The sequence below is a fragment of the Gossypium hirsutum genome, chromosome D06 (genome assembly GCF_007990345.1).
Source record: "Gossypium hirsutum isolate 1008001.06 chromosome D06, Gossypium_hirsutum_v2.1, whole genome shotgun sequence".
NCBI lineage: Eukaryota > Viridiplantae > Streptophyta > Magnoliopsida > Malvales > Malvaceae > Gossypium > Gossypium hirsutum.
This window is the reverse complement of record NC_053442.1, coordinates 57,674,776-57,693,748: the sequence shown is the minus strand read 5'-3', so window position 1 is coordinate 57,693,748 and position 18,973 is coordinate 57,674,776. Positions and strand designations below refer to the sequence as shown.

Sequence of the window (18,973 nt, the reverse complement as noted above, 5' to 3'; positions counted from 1 at the left end):
GACCTGCGGAAAATCCGAGGAGTAAAAGCCGTGCCTGATTCAGACAATGATTCGATAGTATCAACGTAGTTAAGCCAAATAATCAATAATTCTTCTAAGTTTTGGATTGTTTAAGAAAAAGGATATTTTGTTAACAAGGCTTACTCGATTCCATCTTTGAACACTCTTATGTTTTATCCCATTTCTTTTAGAAAAGGATAAATTATCAAAATAGTCATTTTTGTTTATCTCAGGTTACATTTTAATCACTTATGTTTGAAATGTTATGTTTTAGTCACTCATGTTAACGTGTTGTAATATTTTAGCCACTGAGCTGTTCATTGCCTTTAACGGTATAAAAGTAAGCTGACATGACACTTTAAATCATCATTTCAAACAAAAATTTCAAGTTAAATTATACAATTGATCTCTATATTTTTTTTTGTTTTGAGCAATTTGATTTTTTCCTTTTATGTTACTCTCCCTTTTTTTTCATTCTCTTCTGCTTCTCCCTCTGTTTTCCTTCTTTCTCCGTCTCTTTTAATGTAGTTTTTTTTATGTTTTTCATTTGTTAAAACTAAAGGGGAAGAAGAAAAGGAAAATAAATAAATAAAAAGAAAAAAAATTAATTGTTCAAAAAAATAAAAATATAGGGACTAGTTTTAACAAATGGAATGCGTAAAAAAAATTACGTTAAAAGAGATGGAGAAGGGAGAAAAATAGAGAGAAAAGCAGAAAAGAAAGAAAAAAAAGGAAAGTTAAAAGAACATAAAAAAAATTAAATTGTTCAAAACAAAAAATAAATATGGGGACCAATTGTATAATTTAACCTAAAATTTCTATTTGAAATGATGATTTAACGTGCCACGTTAGCTTACCGTTATACCATTAACGGCTAAGTGACTAAAATGTTACAACACGTTAACGTAAGTAACTAAAACGTAACATTTTAAACATAAGTGACTAAAATGTAACGTGAAGTAAACAAAAGTGATTATTTTGATAGTTTACCCTTTCGAAAATTCATTATCAATATTTTGGGATTTTTCACTTCAATCCCTAACCTTTTTTTTTATTTCAATCTCACTCTCATAGTTTCAAACTTCACAGATTCCGTCAGTCAACTGACGCAGTGCCAAATAAGCAGATAACTTGGGAATGTTTTTCTTAAAGGAATTAAAAAATACTAAACAAAAGCTTTAAAAGTGACATCTTGAGTTGTAAACCCTCAATGAAATTTTGTCTATCATACTTAACCTTATATTTTCAACAAATTACGAACTAGTGGAAGCTTGTTTTGACATTCAGAAACCACAAACAGGGGTGGGTAAGGGAACAGAGTTGTAGGCTAAATTGCGGTGGGTTCAGGAAAGGAGCAGATATCATTGATTGAGAAAGAGAAGGCACAAGCAACTCTGCCATTTCAGTAGCCACTCTGTTTTTGAAATGGTGTTATATTTGAGTCATTTGGTGCTCATGGGATTTCGTATGTTGCTATTTAAGTAAAATTTAAATTGCAAACCAAAAACAGAAATAAAATTACCACTAAATTGAATTAAAACCAATACATTCTAGCCATCAGCATCAAAATTACCACACAGACTTATAGTTTATTTTTTCCAAGATCAGTAACTTGTTATCATTGTTTAACCAGTAGGGTTAAGCATCTTACCGGCTAGTGAATAGACTGTTATTCTTTCTCTAGAAACGGAAGAAAGCTTCAAGAAAAATGAAATTGAAGGTAGTCACCGAGAAAAAAAAAGTAAAAATACAAAATGAGAGGAGACCGGTCAAAAACTACTATGATATGCTTTAAAAAATGTAGGTAAAAGAGGAAATCGAGAGAGAGAGAAAAAAAATTTCATAATTTTCATATTCTACTTACACTGGTTTAAAAGGACAAGAGAAGAAAACAATGAAACAAACAAACAAAATAACGGTTCCAAAGTTGGTTATTACATAAGCTGACTTAGACTAAACGCTCCGTTCCATTAAGTTCCAAAACACTCCGTCTAAACTAAAACTCTAATGCGCCCCATTTCACTTATAGCCAAAATGCACAGTTTCTACTGTTTAACTTTTAAGCTCATAACAATTACTCGCCCTTTGAAACAATCCTTGTCCCCAAGGATCAAAATTTGGAAACTTGGCTTTGATCTGCTCGAGAGATTCCCATGTGGCATCCTCAGAAAATATATTGGCCCATTTTACCAGAACCTCAGTAGCTGCTTAACGCCCCTTTCGTACCATGCGGCGGTCCAAGATCCGAGCTGGTTCTTTGATCCATGCTCCACTAACATCTACAACAGAGAACACATTCTGCACAGGAACTTCTCCTATATGCTTTTTAAGTTGGGAGACATGAAAGGTGGGATGCACTTTAGAATTAGGAGGAAGCTGTAGCCTGTAAGCAACTTTTCCCACCCGAGCTATTACTGGAAAAGGTCCAAAATACTTGGGAGATAGCTTCTAGTTCCATCTTTTTTTAACCGAGTGTTGCCTATATAGTTGTAATCTTAGGTAGACCAAATCACCTTCCTCAATTTGTCTTTCAGTTCTATGTTTATCACCCTGTTGTTTCATTCAATCATAGGCTTTCTTTAAATGGAATTGCACCATCTTCCTAGCAGCCCTCCTTTGTTGCAAGGTCCTATCCACCATAATTATAGGAGAAGCTCCTGCCAAATAGGGTACATGATGTGGGGGAGGATGACCATAGAGTGCTTCATATTGGGTGGTACGAATGGCTGAATGATGAGTGGAGTTGTACATCCATTTTGCTAAAGGAAGCCAAAAGAGCCAATCACCAGGCTTCTCTCCAATCATGCATCTCAAATATCCCTCCAAGCATCTGTTTAGTACTTTTGTTTGCCCATCAGTTTCAAGGTGATATGCAATAGAGAGATGCAAATTAGTTCCCACCCTCTTAAAAAGGTCCTGCCAGAAATTGCTGACAAATATTCTATCTCTGTCTGAGATTATAGATTCAGGAAGGCCATGCAATTTGAAGATATGATTCAAGTATTTCTGAGCCATAGTCATGGCTATATAGGGATGGGATAAGGCTAAGAAGTGTACAAATTTAGTAAGATGATCAATCACAACCAAAATCACAAATTTCCCTTTGAAGTTTGAAAGTCCCTCGATGAAATCCATGCTAATAGAAGACCAGGCCCTGTCTGGTATTGGTAGTGGCTGTAGCAATCCTGGTTTGGCTAGAGTTTCATCATATTTTAATTTTTGGCATGTGGGACATTCTTTAATCCATGCCTTAACATATTTAGACATCCCCTTCTAGTACAGTAAAGAAGTCATTTGATTTCTGGAAGCAGCAACACCAGAATGACCTCCAATAGCACTAGCATGAAAATGCTAGAAGATGGCCCCCGTAATTTCCTTATCATTTCCTATCACTATCTTCCCTTTTCTTCTTAGGAACTTCCCATCCCATGCATACTTGGGGTTTGGTGATGACTAATTTTTGACTTTTGCACACAATTTATGCAGTTTAAGATCAGAAAGATAGAGGGCTTGTACCTTGCTTAGCAACACAGAAACCATAGTGACTCTTGTCAATTACCACAATTGACCAGTAGTGATAGACTTTACTCTCGAGAGTGCATCAGCTGCAACATTGTTTGAACCTTTTTTTGTAAACAATTTCATAATCGTATCCCAATATTTTTGCCACCCATATTTGTTTAAAAGGGGTGATGGCTTGTTGGTCAGACAAAAACCTCAAGCTTTAATGATCTGTTCTGATTTTGAAGTGTCTCCCTACCAAGTAGGCATGTTATTTCTTGACTGGAAATAGCACAACCAACATTTCCTTCTAATAAATTGATAGAGTCAGGTGCCTTACCCTCAATCCTTTGCTGAAAAAGGCTATGGGTTTGCCATGTTGCTAAAGCAAAGCTCTTACCCCTAAACCTGAAGCATCTATATCCACCAAGAATTCCATTTGAAATTTGGGCAAAGTAAGTACAAGGGCTGAACAAAGGGCCTCCTTAAGTTGTTGGAAAGCTGAAGTGGTTTGCTCATCCCACTTCCATGTATTCTTTTTTTAGAAGATTTGTGAATGGCCTAGATAGGAGACCATGGTTCTTAATAAATCACCTATAATAGCCAGTAAGACCTAAGAAACTCCTTAAGTCCTTGATACAAGTAGGTGTTCGCTAGTTTGCTATACATTTTACCTTGTCTTTGTCTATAGCCACAGTTCCATTAGCTATTACATACCCCAAATACTCTACTTGCTCGATGCCAAAAGAACACTTACTTTTCTTGACATAGAGTTGATGCTGCCTTAGTATCTTAAAAATTGCTTTAAATGCTCCAAAAGATCACTCAAATTTACAAAGAACACCAAAATATCATAAAAAGAACCAAAACTTTTTTTCGCAAGAGCTGCTTGAAAATGACATTCATGAGTGCTTGGAAAGTTGAGGGAGCATTAGTGAGGCCAAAGGGCATCACTAGAAACTCATAATTCCCTTTATGAGTTTTGAAGGTAGTTTTGTGGATATTAGCTTCATGCATTCTTACTTGGTGATATCTTCATCGAAGATCCAGTTTTGAGAAAATTCGAGCATGGTTTAACTCATCTAATAGTTCTTCAATAATGGGCATGGGGAACCTGTCTTTAATAGTCAACTAATTTAACTGCCTATAATCCATGCAAAGCCTTTAGCTTTTATCTTTTTTCTTCACCATCACTATTTGAGAAGTAAAAGAACTTGTGCTATCCCTAACCACCCCTGTGTGCAACTTTTCCTAGATGATCTTTTTTATCTCTTACTTTTGGACAGTAGGATATTTGAAGGGTTTAATTTTAACCACTACACTTTCATCTTGCAAAAGAATTCTATGATTTTGGAGTTTTGGTGGTGGTAAGCTAGTAGGAATGCCAAAAATATTAGCAAATTCTTTTAGGAGCTTTTGTAAATCTCTATGTACATATGGAGAGGATGTGGGTATTACAAGTTGAGCTGTAAAAACCATGAGTATGGTGCAAAGGCATAGAAGCTGACTAGCCATAGAAAGACCCTTATTAGATTGACTTGTTGACATGATTTGTATACTGCCAGGTAGAATTCCTTTTAGAATGCACAAACCTTTACCTTGACTAAACTGTATTGTCAAAGAGTCAAAGTTCCAAGTGGTGGATCCCAAAAAGAGTAACCATTGTATCCCTTGAACCATATCGTAGCCCTTTAGTTCCAACAACATGAAGTCTGTGACAAACTTGAACCATTGAATTCTCCATTGAAAATTCGTGCAAGTTCTCTTGGTCATCAAGTTCCTTCCATCTGCCACTATCACTTTGAACAGCTTCTGCTGACAGATAGGTAATGACAGCTTACTCACAAACTTGAAATCCATAAAATTATGAATACTGCCCGAATCCACCAAGACAATGGCCTTAGCAGTTCTTAATAGAGCTTCAAACCTCATAGTGTATGGGAATTGGGATCCTTTTATGGCATGCAAGGATACCACCGGGTTTTGAGGTTGTTCATCAAGGTGAGGATCATCTAGATGTCAGTGCATTCTTGGAATTCCTCACCATCTCCATCAGATTGTGTGTCAATCAAAACTTGATATAGCTGCCCTTTTACACACTTGTGGTGATATGAACTCGCCCAAGGTCTCAATCGAACCCATTCGTAACCAAATCGAGTTACCAGCCGGACCAATCACTCGAGCTCTAGCCAAGCAATTCCAAGGAGTAATTTCGGCTTTAGTTGCACGAGCTTGGGAGGAAGCTTCAATTGGACTCGTCAATCAAGCTTGGGATGGTTCAACAAGTGCTCAATGCAATTTAATCCAAGCCGAATCCGGCCTAGCTAATTAATTAGCTACTGAATAAGACTTAAACATTATTAGTTATTTTGGTCTTATTAACTATGTTTAATTTCCTACAGCTTTATTACATGTCTGAGTGTTTTGTTGTTTAAGTCTATTAATTGTGTCATTGTTTGTTCAGCATTAATATTGTCCTGGTATTTTACTTTGATTTATGTCTATTAAGTATGTTCTAATTAGGATAGCATCAATGCATGTTTTGAGTCATACTTATTAAATATGTTATAATTCGGATAGACTTAATGCATGTTAGCAAGTCAGATTTCTTAATTGTGTCTTAGATTAGTACACATTTAATTTGGTGTTTAGTTTGTCTTATTGATACTTTTAATCAAGTGTTTATTTTGTCTTAACAGGTTATTTAATATGCGGCTGGACATTCATGTATTTTCCATGTTCATTGAAACATATTTAAAAGGGACATTGCTCCCGATTGTGCATGCACTTTAGAGATGATGAATCCATTCTTCAAGGTGACTATTCGGCAAGGGAATGAACTTCAAAGATCTATGCATCAAATTCATGAACCAACAATCTCATTATGGCGTCATTAATGGAAATGCATGTCCCATGCACTATACATTTGGTCAAAGGGGATGGAGAGGAGTTAAAGCTGGCCAATTCATGGAACATGGAGTTTCTTCATGGCTAAGCATGCAAGCACGTCCAAGGGGAAAGAATTCAGCAATTAATACGGCACAATGACAGGTAACATGCATGAACATCATGGAGGATGAATCTGCAAGATGCATATAACTAGTTCATGAACCTACATGTCATTAAAGCACCTATTTATGAGAATGCATGTTCCATACAAGTGTATGAACGACCTAAGGAGATGAATGAGACTTTTGGTGGTCATACAAGGCACTTGAAGCTTTCTTCTATGCTAAGAATTCATGCATAGCAAAGGGAGGAAGAATGTGACTCTTCAAGTTAAAGTTCATGCATGAATATCATTCAATGAGGTGCATGAACATCCAAATACATGTCAATACAAGGGATGAACGTCCATGAAACAACAAAGGGGAGTGAACACCCATTTATATGCATTTAAGGGAGCTTATGAATCATTCGGTTCATTGTATGGTTTGTGTACATGAACTACATTAATGGCTAACTGTTGGCTATTCATCTTTTTTTATAGTTTCCTATAAATAGTTATTTGTAAACATTTGGAAGGTACTTAACTTTTGATCTTTTATGAAATATAGCATATTTGTGAGTTGTTCAACTCTCATTGTTCTTGGTGATTCGATCTGACTTATCTAGCTTGCTAGTGGCGTCATCCTATCTCCATTCTGAACTTATCACTCTTCGAGTGTGGCGTTCACCATACATACCGATTGGTTTCTATCTTTCTAGATAGAAGGTCACGGTCCTATCCAGCTTTCCGTTGTTCCCCTTGATAGCATATAAGATTCTGGTCTTTATTTGTTAATAGAGGTTCTTTTTTGCTGGTAAGTTTGTTTTCCCATCATTCCATCAACCTATATTTTATTTTCATTCTTTGTTTTAAACTATCTTCTTTAAAATATAGCCTTTTGTTAAACCAAAACGAAACTACTTAATTTATCGATTGGGCATTCAACGACTCAATTACACATCGTAAGTGAGTTCGTATCATGTGGCCAACATGATACTTGGCACCACACCAAAAGCACAACCCCTTTTATTTCCTCTCATTCATCAAGGCAAGACTAATCCCTTTGGAGGACCCCTTTGTGGCACTAAGGCCATTGGCAGAAATAGTATTACTAAGCATTGAAATGGGTCTACTATGAGTGATTGTTGTAGGGGTTGCTATTAGTTCGTATTTGTCACATACATCATACTTTACGATTTAGTCCTTTTGATTCCAAAAATCATTGCTTTCTTAACAATTCAACTAGCAAGCAAATTAATATAATATAAACTTAACAAGAATTAAAATAGTAACTTTCACATGAATTTACCTAGAAAAAACAACAACTAATAAGATGTCAAATACTAATTTGCAACTTTCCCTTTTCGCGGTTATCCTCTAACTGGTTTAAATCTCGATCTATATGATAATTCAACGCAATTTATCAATATAAAATACTTAATTTCATCCTATAATTTGCATATGAAAGTTTAAATTTTATTTTCAAAAATTCCCTAAAGTTTTGCATTTTGTTGAATTTAGTCCCTAAAATCGAAATTGCTATAACTTTCAAATTTGAGATTTGATTCCGAAACTGATCTCAGTTTCATCCTTCTACAACCCTATATTATCTATGATTACATAAATTTTATACCAATTTTGAAATATTTATACTTTAGTCCTTATGTTTAAAACTAACAATTCTTACTTTACAACTTAATCCTTTTTTTATATCTAAGCATCAAATTTAACCAAATAACACAAATTTCATCAAGCATTCATCAATGAAAACATTTAGAAACTTTAACAGTTTTGAAAAATAATACACGAGTTAATTAAATCAAGCACTCCTGATTTTAAAAAAACATAAAATCCATAAAAAAATACTTAATTGGACTAACCAATTTTATTGCCAAAGTTGAAACCCTTAAAGTCGTTCCTCTTCTTCTTCCTTTAGGTTTTGGTCTATGAAAGAAAGAAAAGAAAATTGCATTGTCTTTTTTTTTTATGTTATTATTATTTTTATTCATATTATAATATTTTAATTATAAAATTTACATTTTTTAACTAAAATCTTACCAAATATTGCACTAATATATAAAATAGCTTATTTTCCATTTTGGACCATGGTTTAATTACCACTTTAGTCCTATAGCAATTAAAAATCTATATTGAGTGACTTTTACCACTTTTACAATTTAGTCATTATACCTTAATTAACTATACAATTGATAAAATTAAAGGATTAAACTTTAATTAAACTTTATACTAACCTCTTAAATATTAAATACTATTATTTACAAACTTGAATATAAAAAATGAGGTTTCGAAACTACTATTCTCGATACCACTGAAAATTAAGCTGTTATAACTCTCCCCTTTAGGAAATTTTGTCCTCGAAACTTTTTTGTTAATTTAGTCATTCCAAAAAAATATTAATCAAATTGGTCACTCCACCATTAAATGGTAATTGAGTGCTAACCATGCATTTCACCCTACAATAATATGAGAAAATGTACTGTTAGTCTTTCTGTTACCACTTAATAATGGAGTGACCAATTTAATTAATTTCATTTTTGAAGTGACCAAATTAATAAAAAAAAATTGATTGACCAAAATAAGAACGACGACTCTTTAATTAGTTTAATTTGAAGTCAAAACTTTCGTTTAATATAATAATTAAATATATAAATTTTATCCAATAATAAATGTATATATTTTTTAAAACAGATAATAAATGTATATATATTGGTAAATTACAATAACAAGGCAAAGTTCGAACAACAAACACGACTAGTGCAACTCAAACCTAGGCCACACTTGGGAAGGTGAGCACTCTTAACCATTAGGCTATCACATGAGATTCTAATAAATGTATACTTTAAATTATCAGATATATGAATTTCTAATTTAGATTTTATTTAAGTTTTAGTTTTCATCTGGACTTATACATATTTATATTAGTTTAATAAGAATGTATATTGGTTATCAACCATTTATATTTTATAATAATTAATTTTGACTATTAATATTATTATGTATATTATTTGTATTTGTAATTATAATTATGTTTATGGGTAAAAATATCATGGAGGCCCCTGTATTAAGTGTCAGATTGCATTTTGCTTTCTCTATTAAAAAAATGAATAAATTAGTCTCTGTACATTAGATCAAAGAGCAAATTGGTCATTTTTGTTAAAATTTCACTCATTTCTACTATTAAAAACTAACATGGCTGACAGATGAACCAAACTGTAGTGTGCCATGTGTACCTCATGCTAACATATAGGGACTAGTTTTTAATAGTAGAAATGGATAAAATTTTTAATAGAAGACTAATTTACTCTTTGATCTAACGTATAAAGACTAATTTATCTATTTTTTAATAGAGGAGTCAAAATGAAATTCAACTCCTAAAAAAGCGTCACCACAATGTAAAAAGTTGATCCAATGGCGTACCTAATAAATAATTGTTATAGTTTTGTTCAATAAAATTTATTCGCGTCACAGTGTCATGTAATCCAAAATTTTATAAATAATTAAAAGAATCCCAACTTTTTATAAAAATATCTAAAAATTTTGATTATTTATGAAAATGATCCACTTTGAAAATTATGTACGTAAATGATTCATTTTGAAAAGTAAACATTGGTGATGTCATTGCTATTGGCGTCACCACCTCCAATTTTTTTTAAAAAAATAGTTTTTTTGGATGCCGCCATTGTCATTGACGACATCGGACTGAAATATAATTATATAAAACGTTCAGGGACCTAATGAAGCAATTACCTTTTTAGATTGAGTAAAAAAAGCGGTGGCGCCATTCGTCCTAGCGACACCAATTTCTATTTGCATGTTAGGTTTGTCTCCTTTTAAAATTAAATTTAAATTTTGCATTAAAAATATAAAAATAACAAAAATAAACCCTTTTCAAATTTTATTATTATTTGATCAATAAACTTAAAAAGCCATATAAAATTTAAACTACTCAAATATATCGCTAAAAGATTTCCTCAAGTTTTAAATAATAACTTTTTACTTGAGAAAAATTCTTGAGGGATATATTTGGATAATTTAAATAAGAATTTTCTATAGATTTTTAAATTTATTTATTTTATACAATTTCACCATTAGATCTCTGAACGTTTTATATAATTATACTTCAGGAGCGACATTCAATTTTTTTTTAAATTGCAGGTGGTAACACCAATGACAATGGCGTCATCGATGTTTATTGTTCAAAATAGATCATTTACGTACATAATTTTCAAAGTAAGCCATTTTCATAAATAATCAAAAGTTTTAGATATTTTTATAAAAAAGCCAAGAACTCCAATGAAACGAGATGATCTGAAGATGTGAAATTCAAATCGGATCCATAAACTAATTTCTGTATTGGATTTAATTTTGGTTTATAAAAACAAAATGCTGAATATAATTTTATTTTAACTGAATCAAATCAAATTGTCCACTAAAAGAATTTCATGAACAATAAGGTAAGATCCTTGGCAGATTCTGTGTTTAAATGCCTCTTCCCGTTTTTGGATAAGCAATTCCCTTTCTTCTCTCCCCTAAACATCCCTCGCCAACTTTTCGCTTTTTTGTTTCGTCTTCCGCCATTCAAACATTTTTGGCGCGAAAAAGACATGAAAGTTGGTGCATTTGAGGAAGACATTTGCGCCCCGATCAAGGTCTCGCCACCGCCGGATATAGGAGGCGATAGCGCCACCGACGGGGAAGAGCTATTCGTGCCCCCTTTGAATTTCGCCATGGTCGATAATGGAGTTTTCAGGTCTGGTTTCCCTGATTCCGCCAATTTTAGCTTCCTCAGATCTCTTGGGCTCCGCACAATCATGTGAGTTTCATATAAATCTTCACTTTCTTGTCTTCCAGATTTACACCAAACCTTGATTTTATTTTGCCTTTTTTTTTTTGTAGATATCTGTGCCCCGAGCCTTATCCAGAGACCAATAACGAGTTTTTGAAGGTTAATGGAATCCGGCTTTTCCAATTTCATATCGAAAAATGCAAGGTATGATACCTTTTTTTCTTTTCTGGACTTGATTCTTTCATCGAACTATTGATTACAAGTTATATCTTAAATTACCAATTCCATTCATATGCACAGATTTTGTGATCCCTGAACTGTGACCAAGCATGCAGTTCTTCATTGTTTCTGTTATAGGGGGTGCTTTTCTTTTGTTTTCCTGTAATATAAGTTTATATGACCCTTTGGAAAAACCAAATTAATGAGAGAGAAAGCTGCAGTTCTAATTGCATCTTTATCAGCTATTTGTTGTACTTCCAGTTGATCTCCTTTTTACTACCTGTTGGTGGTTTTCGAGATGTGTTTTTCCTGAAAGTTAAGGTTAGCTCTGTTGGTGGTTTGATGATGGGGATTAGCTTATTACGTGCAAGGCAAGAAACTTATTCCCTTTTGGGCTTCCCTATCTAGGATTACGGACAAATTGCTTTTTTTCAAGCTGTTGCTAGCATACATTTTGTAATTGATTTGCCATTATGCACAATGATTAAGCAAATTGCTATTTGTTTTGACAAGGTCGCTTGCTTCATAAACTGTTACATTAGATAGGTCAAGTTCGCCCCAAGCCTAGAAAAAGAGTTATTTTGCATTGGCTAGTGCGATCAACTGATACAATCCCCAAGAAAAGGGTTGTTTTGTATTGGCTAGTATAATCCAATTGATGCAACCCCTGACTTAATGTTTCATATTGGCCTCTTGCTTCATGAACTTAAACCTAGAAAAGGGTTACTTTGACCTTGTAGGGCAAGAAAATTATGTTGTAAGGCACTTGGGTTGGTTTCAATTCCGAGCAACCCATACCATGCATTCCCTACTTGATGTTGGTATCGCCCAAACATCATCTGCAATATTTGTGATAAAAGCAGAATCTTGAAATTGATTGTTAATACTTTGGACAGGAACCCTTTGTGAACATTCCAGAGGAAACAATCCGGGAAGCATTGAATGTCGTTCTTGGTATTATAATACTTTGTTATTTGCAACCTTAATGGTTTCCTTATGTGTCATCTGCTTATATTTGGCCTCGTCTTCTTCCATGACAGATGTAAATAACCACCCACTACTAATCCATTGCAGACGAGGAAAGGTAATTTAATCCTTAGAACATTTCCAACTTTGCAATATTCGGCGTACGTTTTCAACACCAACTTATTTGTTTAGCAACATGATGCCATGCAGCACCGTACCGGTTGTCTTGTGGGATGCTTAAGAAAAATGCAGAGATGGTACCTCTCTTCCATTTTTGACGAATACCAGCGGTTCGCCGGTGCCAAAGCAAGAGTGTCTGACCAAAGGTTCATTGAGAGGTTCGATGTTTCATCTTCAAAGAGATAGTATAGCCAAACCAACCGGTTTAAACAACTTGATATATGTGTATGCTTTTTTTTCGATACTTTTTGAAGCATGCCATGGATGGATTAACTTTCTTTAATAAAATAATTTTCAACAGATTCAAAAACAAAAATTGAAGAAAAGCCCAGAGAGGAAGAAAAAGAAAAAAAAGGGATTAAAAACTTAAAAAAGAAAGTGTGGACGAGCAACAATCAGACCGTCAATGGAGAAAAAATGACGACTGAAACGATATCTCGGCCATTGATTTTGATATACCTCAACGTTCTTCGTTATGAAGAGACAGATCTCGTATACTGCCTCCTCACACTTTTTAACCGAACAGAGGTTTCCTTCGAAAATAAAAACAAAAATATAAAAAGCAAAGCAATTCAACAGAGCAAGCAACAGTAAGGAACACCCAATACGCAGAAAGAGGAACAATTTAGGAAAGCAGAGCGGCGTTGGCTTTCAATTGATGGGATTTTATAGAGCAGGAACCCTAGACTTCAGTCATGGTGGGCATAAGGGTTATCTGATTGAGTGGCCAATGGATTCGACAAATTGGAATTTCTTGTAATTGGGCTTTCAATTACGACAAATTGGGATTTCATTTTAAATTATCAAATTAAATTAATTAATTAATCATGAATTATTAAATTCAAGTAATCAATTATGTTCCAAATTCATAATAGAATGTTTATTAATTTATTTAATTAATATATTTAATTCATCTATTTTCATTTAATAAAATATAATTAATAGACTTTTTCATGTAAAATTTAAATATTTTATTAAAATAATAGTTTAATTAAGATCATTTTTATTTAATAAATTATAATTAATAGACTTACTTATATGAAATAGCTATAATTTTACTTAAAATTTTAGACTATATATTGTTATAGAAAACTAATTTAATAATGTACTTTATAACTATAAATGTTGTTGGTATAAGTAAATATGGTAAGTAAATATACACAAATAGATGGAATGTATGTTTATGTGCACTTGCTTGAATAAGTGTAATCAGTATGTTTATATGATAGAATCTTATGTTTAATTGTTAAATTAGAAATAATATGATGTTTGTTTTATGTCTTTGCTATTGAACCATGCATATTATAATAGTATGAAAATTGAATTGAAAGATCAAATTGAGTAGAACACAGGAATGAGTACTTTCGTTCCGTGATATGTGATGAGTTGACGGAAAAGACCATGGTTGGACCATGACAACATGTGATATGTGATTTTCATATAAGACAATATCTGAGATATGGCATCGGCGTGCGATCTCATATAAGACCATGTCTGGGACATGGCATCGAGATCGATATGTGAGCTAGTGTAAGACCATGTTTGGGACATGGCATCGACATCGGTATGTGAGCCAGTGTAAGACCATGTCTGGGACATGGCATTGGCATCATTGAGATTATGAGAGGCCCCCTGTAAGACCATGTCTGGGACATGACGTTGGCACCGAGATGAGAGGTCCCATGTAAGACCATGTCTAGGACATGGCTTTGGCACTGAGATGAAAGGTCCCCCGTAAGACCATGTCTGGGACATGGCATGGGCACCGATATGAGAACTCCCATGTAAGACCATATCTGGGATATGACATTGGCAGTACAGAAAACATCCCATGTAAGACTATGTTTGGGACATAGCTTTGGCATGTTATTATCAGAAAAGAGACCCAAGTATCCTTAGTATTCCAAGTGATTCAACGGGCTAATAAAGAAATTATGTTACGTGAATGTTCAGGTAAAAGTACAATAAATAGATTCAAGTAAGTATAAGGATTAAGAATATTTCAGTTATCAGTTGAGAAAATAATTTCAGCAAGGAAGGAGTAAGTTATAATCATGAGTTGTTTATGCAAGCAAGTAAGTAAACAAGTAAGAGAGTAAATAAAGAAGAAGTTAAATTTGATGAGACAAAATATTCAGGTATGATACCTAAAAGAATGTATGTATTAACTGGAAGTTTTTTTTTACTGAGTGGAATAAAGTGAGGTTCGTGATAACAAAATTAGTCAGAGAAATGATAATTAAGTGGTAAAGATGTCTGTGTGTGAAGGTTACAGTCGAAATGAACATGATGGTCTTTTTTGGATATTATATATATTCTTTTATCCTCGAGATATGTATGTGTAATTGTTCAGTTCTGATAGCGTTCTTATGTTGTGAGAATGTTAGCTAATTATAATGTTAGACGAAAGCCCTATTGGTCTGATCGGTTTATGACTGGTTATTGTTCTGTTTTGCATGCATACTTAGAAAGTGTATTGTTTTGCTAAACGAAATATTGTGCTGATGACTAAATTGCAAAACATGTAAACGTGATATGTGAAGTACATGATATGGATTATTAGTAAATTACGGATGAATAATGAATTTTGAAATATAATTCATATATTAAAGATAGATAAGATATAAATATACGAATTATTGGTACAAGGATTAAATTGTAAAGGATGTAAAAGCATCATGCGAAAAGTGTAAAAGTGATATGCATGCATGATATAATTTGCCCAAGTAGATGAGATTAGAACTAATAGGATATTAGTGGTATATCATTAAAGGACCCTAGCACACTCTCTGATTAATAGCACGCTAGTGCTCTCCGATTATTAGCACATTTATGTTCTCTATATAACACTTTAGTGCTTTCTGTTTAATAATGCATAATAATGCACTTCCGTATTAGTTTCATATATCCTAGGTGTTCTATCTAATCTACTGGGCCTCTGCTAAAAAGAAAAGATAAATAATTTTCCCTACAAGGTAAAGGTTTACCTCTGATTCATGTTTGAAATATTGAATTAAAAATAAATTGTGAAATGAAAGGATAGAGAATGAATACAAATACTAAGCTTGGTAAATATGTGCAGAAGGGAACTATAGAATTATAGAGATGATTTTAAGAAAACTAAATGAAGAAAGGACTTCTGATTAAGTGGAAAGAGAGGAAATAAGAGCTCGATTAAGTAAAAAGAAGAATATTATTGAAAAGAAAGTACAAAATGATATAAAAACTAGAAATGTTAGTGATAAGAATGGACAGAAAAGGATAATTGAAAGAATATAGAAATGATGAAGTTCATGGTCAAAACAAAACAAGGAAATTTCGAGGACGAAATTTATTTTAAGGGGGGGAGAAATGTAATACCCCGAAAATTACTATAGTAAGATATCACATCATCAAGAGTAATAACGTGGCATGTATAGCTAGGCTCACATATGCTACGTTTGGTCCGAGAACCGACTAAACCGTAGCTCTGATACCACTAAATGTAACACCCCTTACCCGTATCCAACACCGGAATAGGGTACGAGGCATTACCAAAACACATACACTTGTAAACGTATTTAACCGAGTTATAAAATTTCATCAAAATTAAAACTTTCAAAATAATTAACATGTTTCTATAACTTTTCACAATATATCCTCAAAATATTATAATCATAATAATTAGGGCCTGCGAGACCCGATACATACTCATGCAATTTAATGCTTCATTTCCATTTCATTCAATTCGCAATTTCTCATGCTCATAATTTAAATCATATCACTAGAAATTTCCATTTAATTCACGTACAATTCAATGACATCAAATTCAAAACTAATACGTATTTACCATTTAACTCAATGTTTATTGATTATACCATTCAATAACACATTTATGAAATTCTCAATTTAGCAATGAAAATATCACTTTAGTTTGAATAACAACATCGTCCTGATATAAATACACTACCACTTATCCATTTACTTTAATTCTTTTGGGCCCATTTGTCACTTACCATCCTTAATCAAATTAGGGAACGGTCACGAAAAATTGAGTACTTCACTTTTACTTTGCCATAGTATAACTATGGTCTTACGTATGATCACTTATCACTTGTCCCTGATCAGATAAGTGTAGCCACCTATCACTTTGTTTCTTGATCAGATAAGTGTAGCCACTTATCACTTTGTCTCTTGATCAGATAAGTGTAGCCACTTATCACTTTGTCTCTTGATCAGATAAGTGTAGCTAAAGCTATCACTTATCACTTTTCACTTGTCACTTGATCAGATAAGTGTAGCCGAAGCTATCACTTATCACTTTTCACTTGTCACTTGATCAGATAAGTGTAGCCGAAGCTATCACTTATCACTTTGTCACTTGATCAGATAAGTATAGCCGAAGCTATTACTTATCACTTTCCACTTGTCACTTGATCAGATAAGTGTAGCTAAAGCTACCACTTATCACTTTGTCACTTGATCAGAAGTACTCAAATCCGGCGTTCCGCTCAATTTGATCATTTATTCATATATCAGGCTTACCAACATGTGTTAATTCATAAACCATTCATGGTATTATTTCATGCCAAATCATATACTGAATATACCATACACACATACTATGAAACTTTATTTTCACACATGAGCTTAAACCATGACCAATAATGCACAAAAATAAGCATCATTCATATTTCATCGTTTATGAGTTATAATCAAACATATGACCATTTATACACGAATCATTCATATATTTCCCAATTTTCCTCCTCCTCCTCTCCATTCCACATCCTTAATGTGTATAACACACTTAAACAACATTAACCATAATTTCAATATTCACTAACATGTATATTCAAAGCTGTTTATCCGAGTCAGAGTCACTAAATTATTTTTATCTGGAGCTACAGAGCTCCAAATTAAGATCTGTTAATTTTCCCTGAAACTAGACTCACATATATTCATACCATAAAATTTTCATAATTTTTGGTTCAGCCAAATAGTACAGTTTATTCTTTAAAGTTTCCCCTGTTTCGCTGTCTGACAGTTCCGACCACTCTTCACTAAAAATTAATTATCTCATTGTACAGAATTCGGATGATGTTTTAGCTTGTTTCTTATAAAAATAGACTCATTAAGGATTCTAACCATATAAACTATAACTCATAATCATTTTTGTACAATTTTTAATGATTTTCCAAAGTCAGAACAGGGGAACCCGAATTCATTCTGACCTTGTCTCACAAAATCTATTATATCTCATGATTTACAATTCCATTGCTCACATCATTTCTTTTATAAGAAACTAGACTCAATAAGTTTTAATTTCATATTTTATTCATACTCTAATTCAATCTCTACAATTTTTGGTGATTTTTCAAAGTTACACTACTGCTGCTGTCCAAAACTGCTTTAGTGCAAAATGTTGATTTCCATTTTGCCCCAAATTTCACAGTTTATACAATTCGGTCCTTTCTCAATTAACCCCTCAATTAATCTAATTTTCTCAATTAGTACTTTACTAGACATTATAAGTTGTTACACAACTATTGAAATTCAGAATTTCCACATATAACTCTATCTTCAAACTCTTTTACTATTAGGTCCCAAACATTCACTTTCTATTCAATTCTTTCAATAAAATCAGCATATGAACAATTTAAAGCTCTAATTTCATGCTAAATCTTCATATACTTCCAGCACATATTCATATCAACTTTCAACTTCTTTCATAAAATCAAAAACTAATGAATTTAACAAGTGGGCCTAGTTGTAAAAGTCATAAAAATACAAAAATTTCAAGAAATAGTCAAGAATTGAACTTACTTGTAATAAAAATATGAAGAACCAGCTTGAAGAAGCCCTTCCATGGTGTTTTAGCTGATGAGAATTCAGAAAAAATGAAGAGAAATCTGGATAATTCCACTTGGGTCCTAACTTTATTAAGCAAAATTTGCAATTTTCCAATTTTTCCCTTAATTCTCCTTACTTTCTTGCTGATTTCATGCCTCTGCCGTCCAGCCCAAATAGACCTTGGGTCTATTTGCCTTTTAAGCCCTCTTCCTTTTATCATTTAAGCTATTTAATCATTTCCCAAAATTTTGCATTTGTTACAATTTAGTCCTTTTTGTTCAATTAATTATCGGAACTTTAAAATTTCTTAACGAAACTTTAATACTAACTTTTTAACACTCCACAAATATTTATAAAAATATTTATGGCTCAGTTTAAAATCCCCGAGGTCTTGATACCTCATTTCGATTCTAATTATTTTAATATTTATTTCTAGTGCACTATTCACTATTTCAAAAATTTTCCTAACTTCATATTTA

At 33.0% G+C, this 18,973-nt stretch overlaps 1 protein-coding gene and 1 non-coding gene across 3 annotated transcripts; one reads left to right on the top strand and one right to left on the bottom strand.

Annotated features, from left to right (window-relative positions):
* Window positions 1-9,602: 9,602 nt before the first annotated feature.
* On the top strand, window positions 9,603-13,103 carry LOC107910064 (probable tyrosine-protein phosphatase DSP4). 2 transcript variants are annotated; one of them, XM_016837808.2, is made up of 6 exons: window positions 9,603-11,324; window positions 11,408-11,501; window positions 12,413-12,470; window positions 12,557-12,600; window positions 12,693-12,820; window positions 12,964-13,103. In XM_016837808.2, the coding sequence occupies exons 1-6, from the start codon at window positions 10,954-10,956 to the stop codon at window positions 12,980-12,982; spliced, it is 714 nt and encodes a 237-aa protein (XP_016693297.1). In that variant the 5' UTR covers window positions 9,603-10,953; the 3' UTR covers window positions 12,983-13,103. The 2 variants fall into 2 exon arrangements, with proteins under 2 accessions (XP_016693297.1, XP_016693296.1); XM_016837807.2 differs by having other exon boundaries at window positions 12,693-12,968.
* On the bottom strand, window positions 13,041-13,177 carry LOC121218983 (small nucleolar RNA snoR111). The gene has a single exon (XR_005915465.1). It is a non-coding gene; the product is annotated as a small nucleolar RNA snoR111 (small nucleolar RNA).
* Window positions 13,178-18,973: the final 5,796 nt, after the last annotated feature.

Coding starts and splice junctions, on each gene's coding strand:
- LOC107910064 (XM_016837807.2), top strand. CDS start 10,954: ATGAACAATAAGGTAAGATCCTTGGCAGATTCTGTGTTTAAATGCCTC. Junction 11,325..11,407: donor CTTGGGCTCCGCACAATCAT/GTGAGTTTCATA, acceptor TTTTTTTTGTAG/ATATCTGTGCCCCGAGCCTT. Junction 12,471..12,556: donor AGCATTGAATGTCGTTCTTG/GTATTATAATAC, acceptor CTTCCATGACAG/ATGTAAATAACCACCCACTA.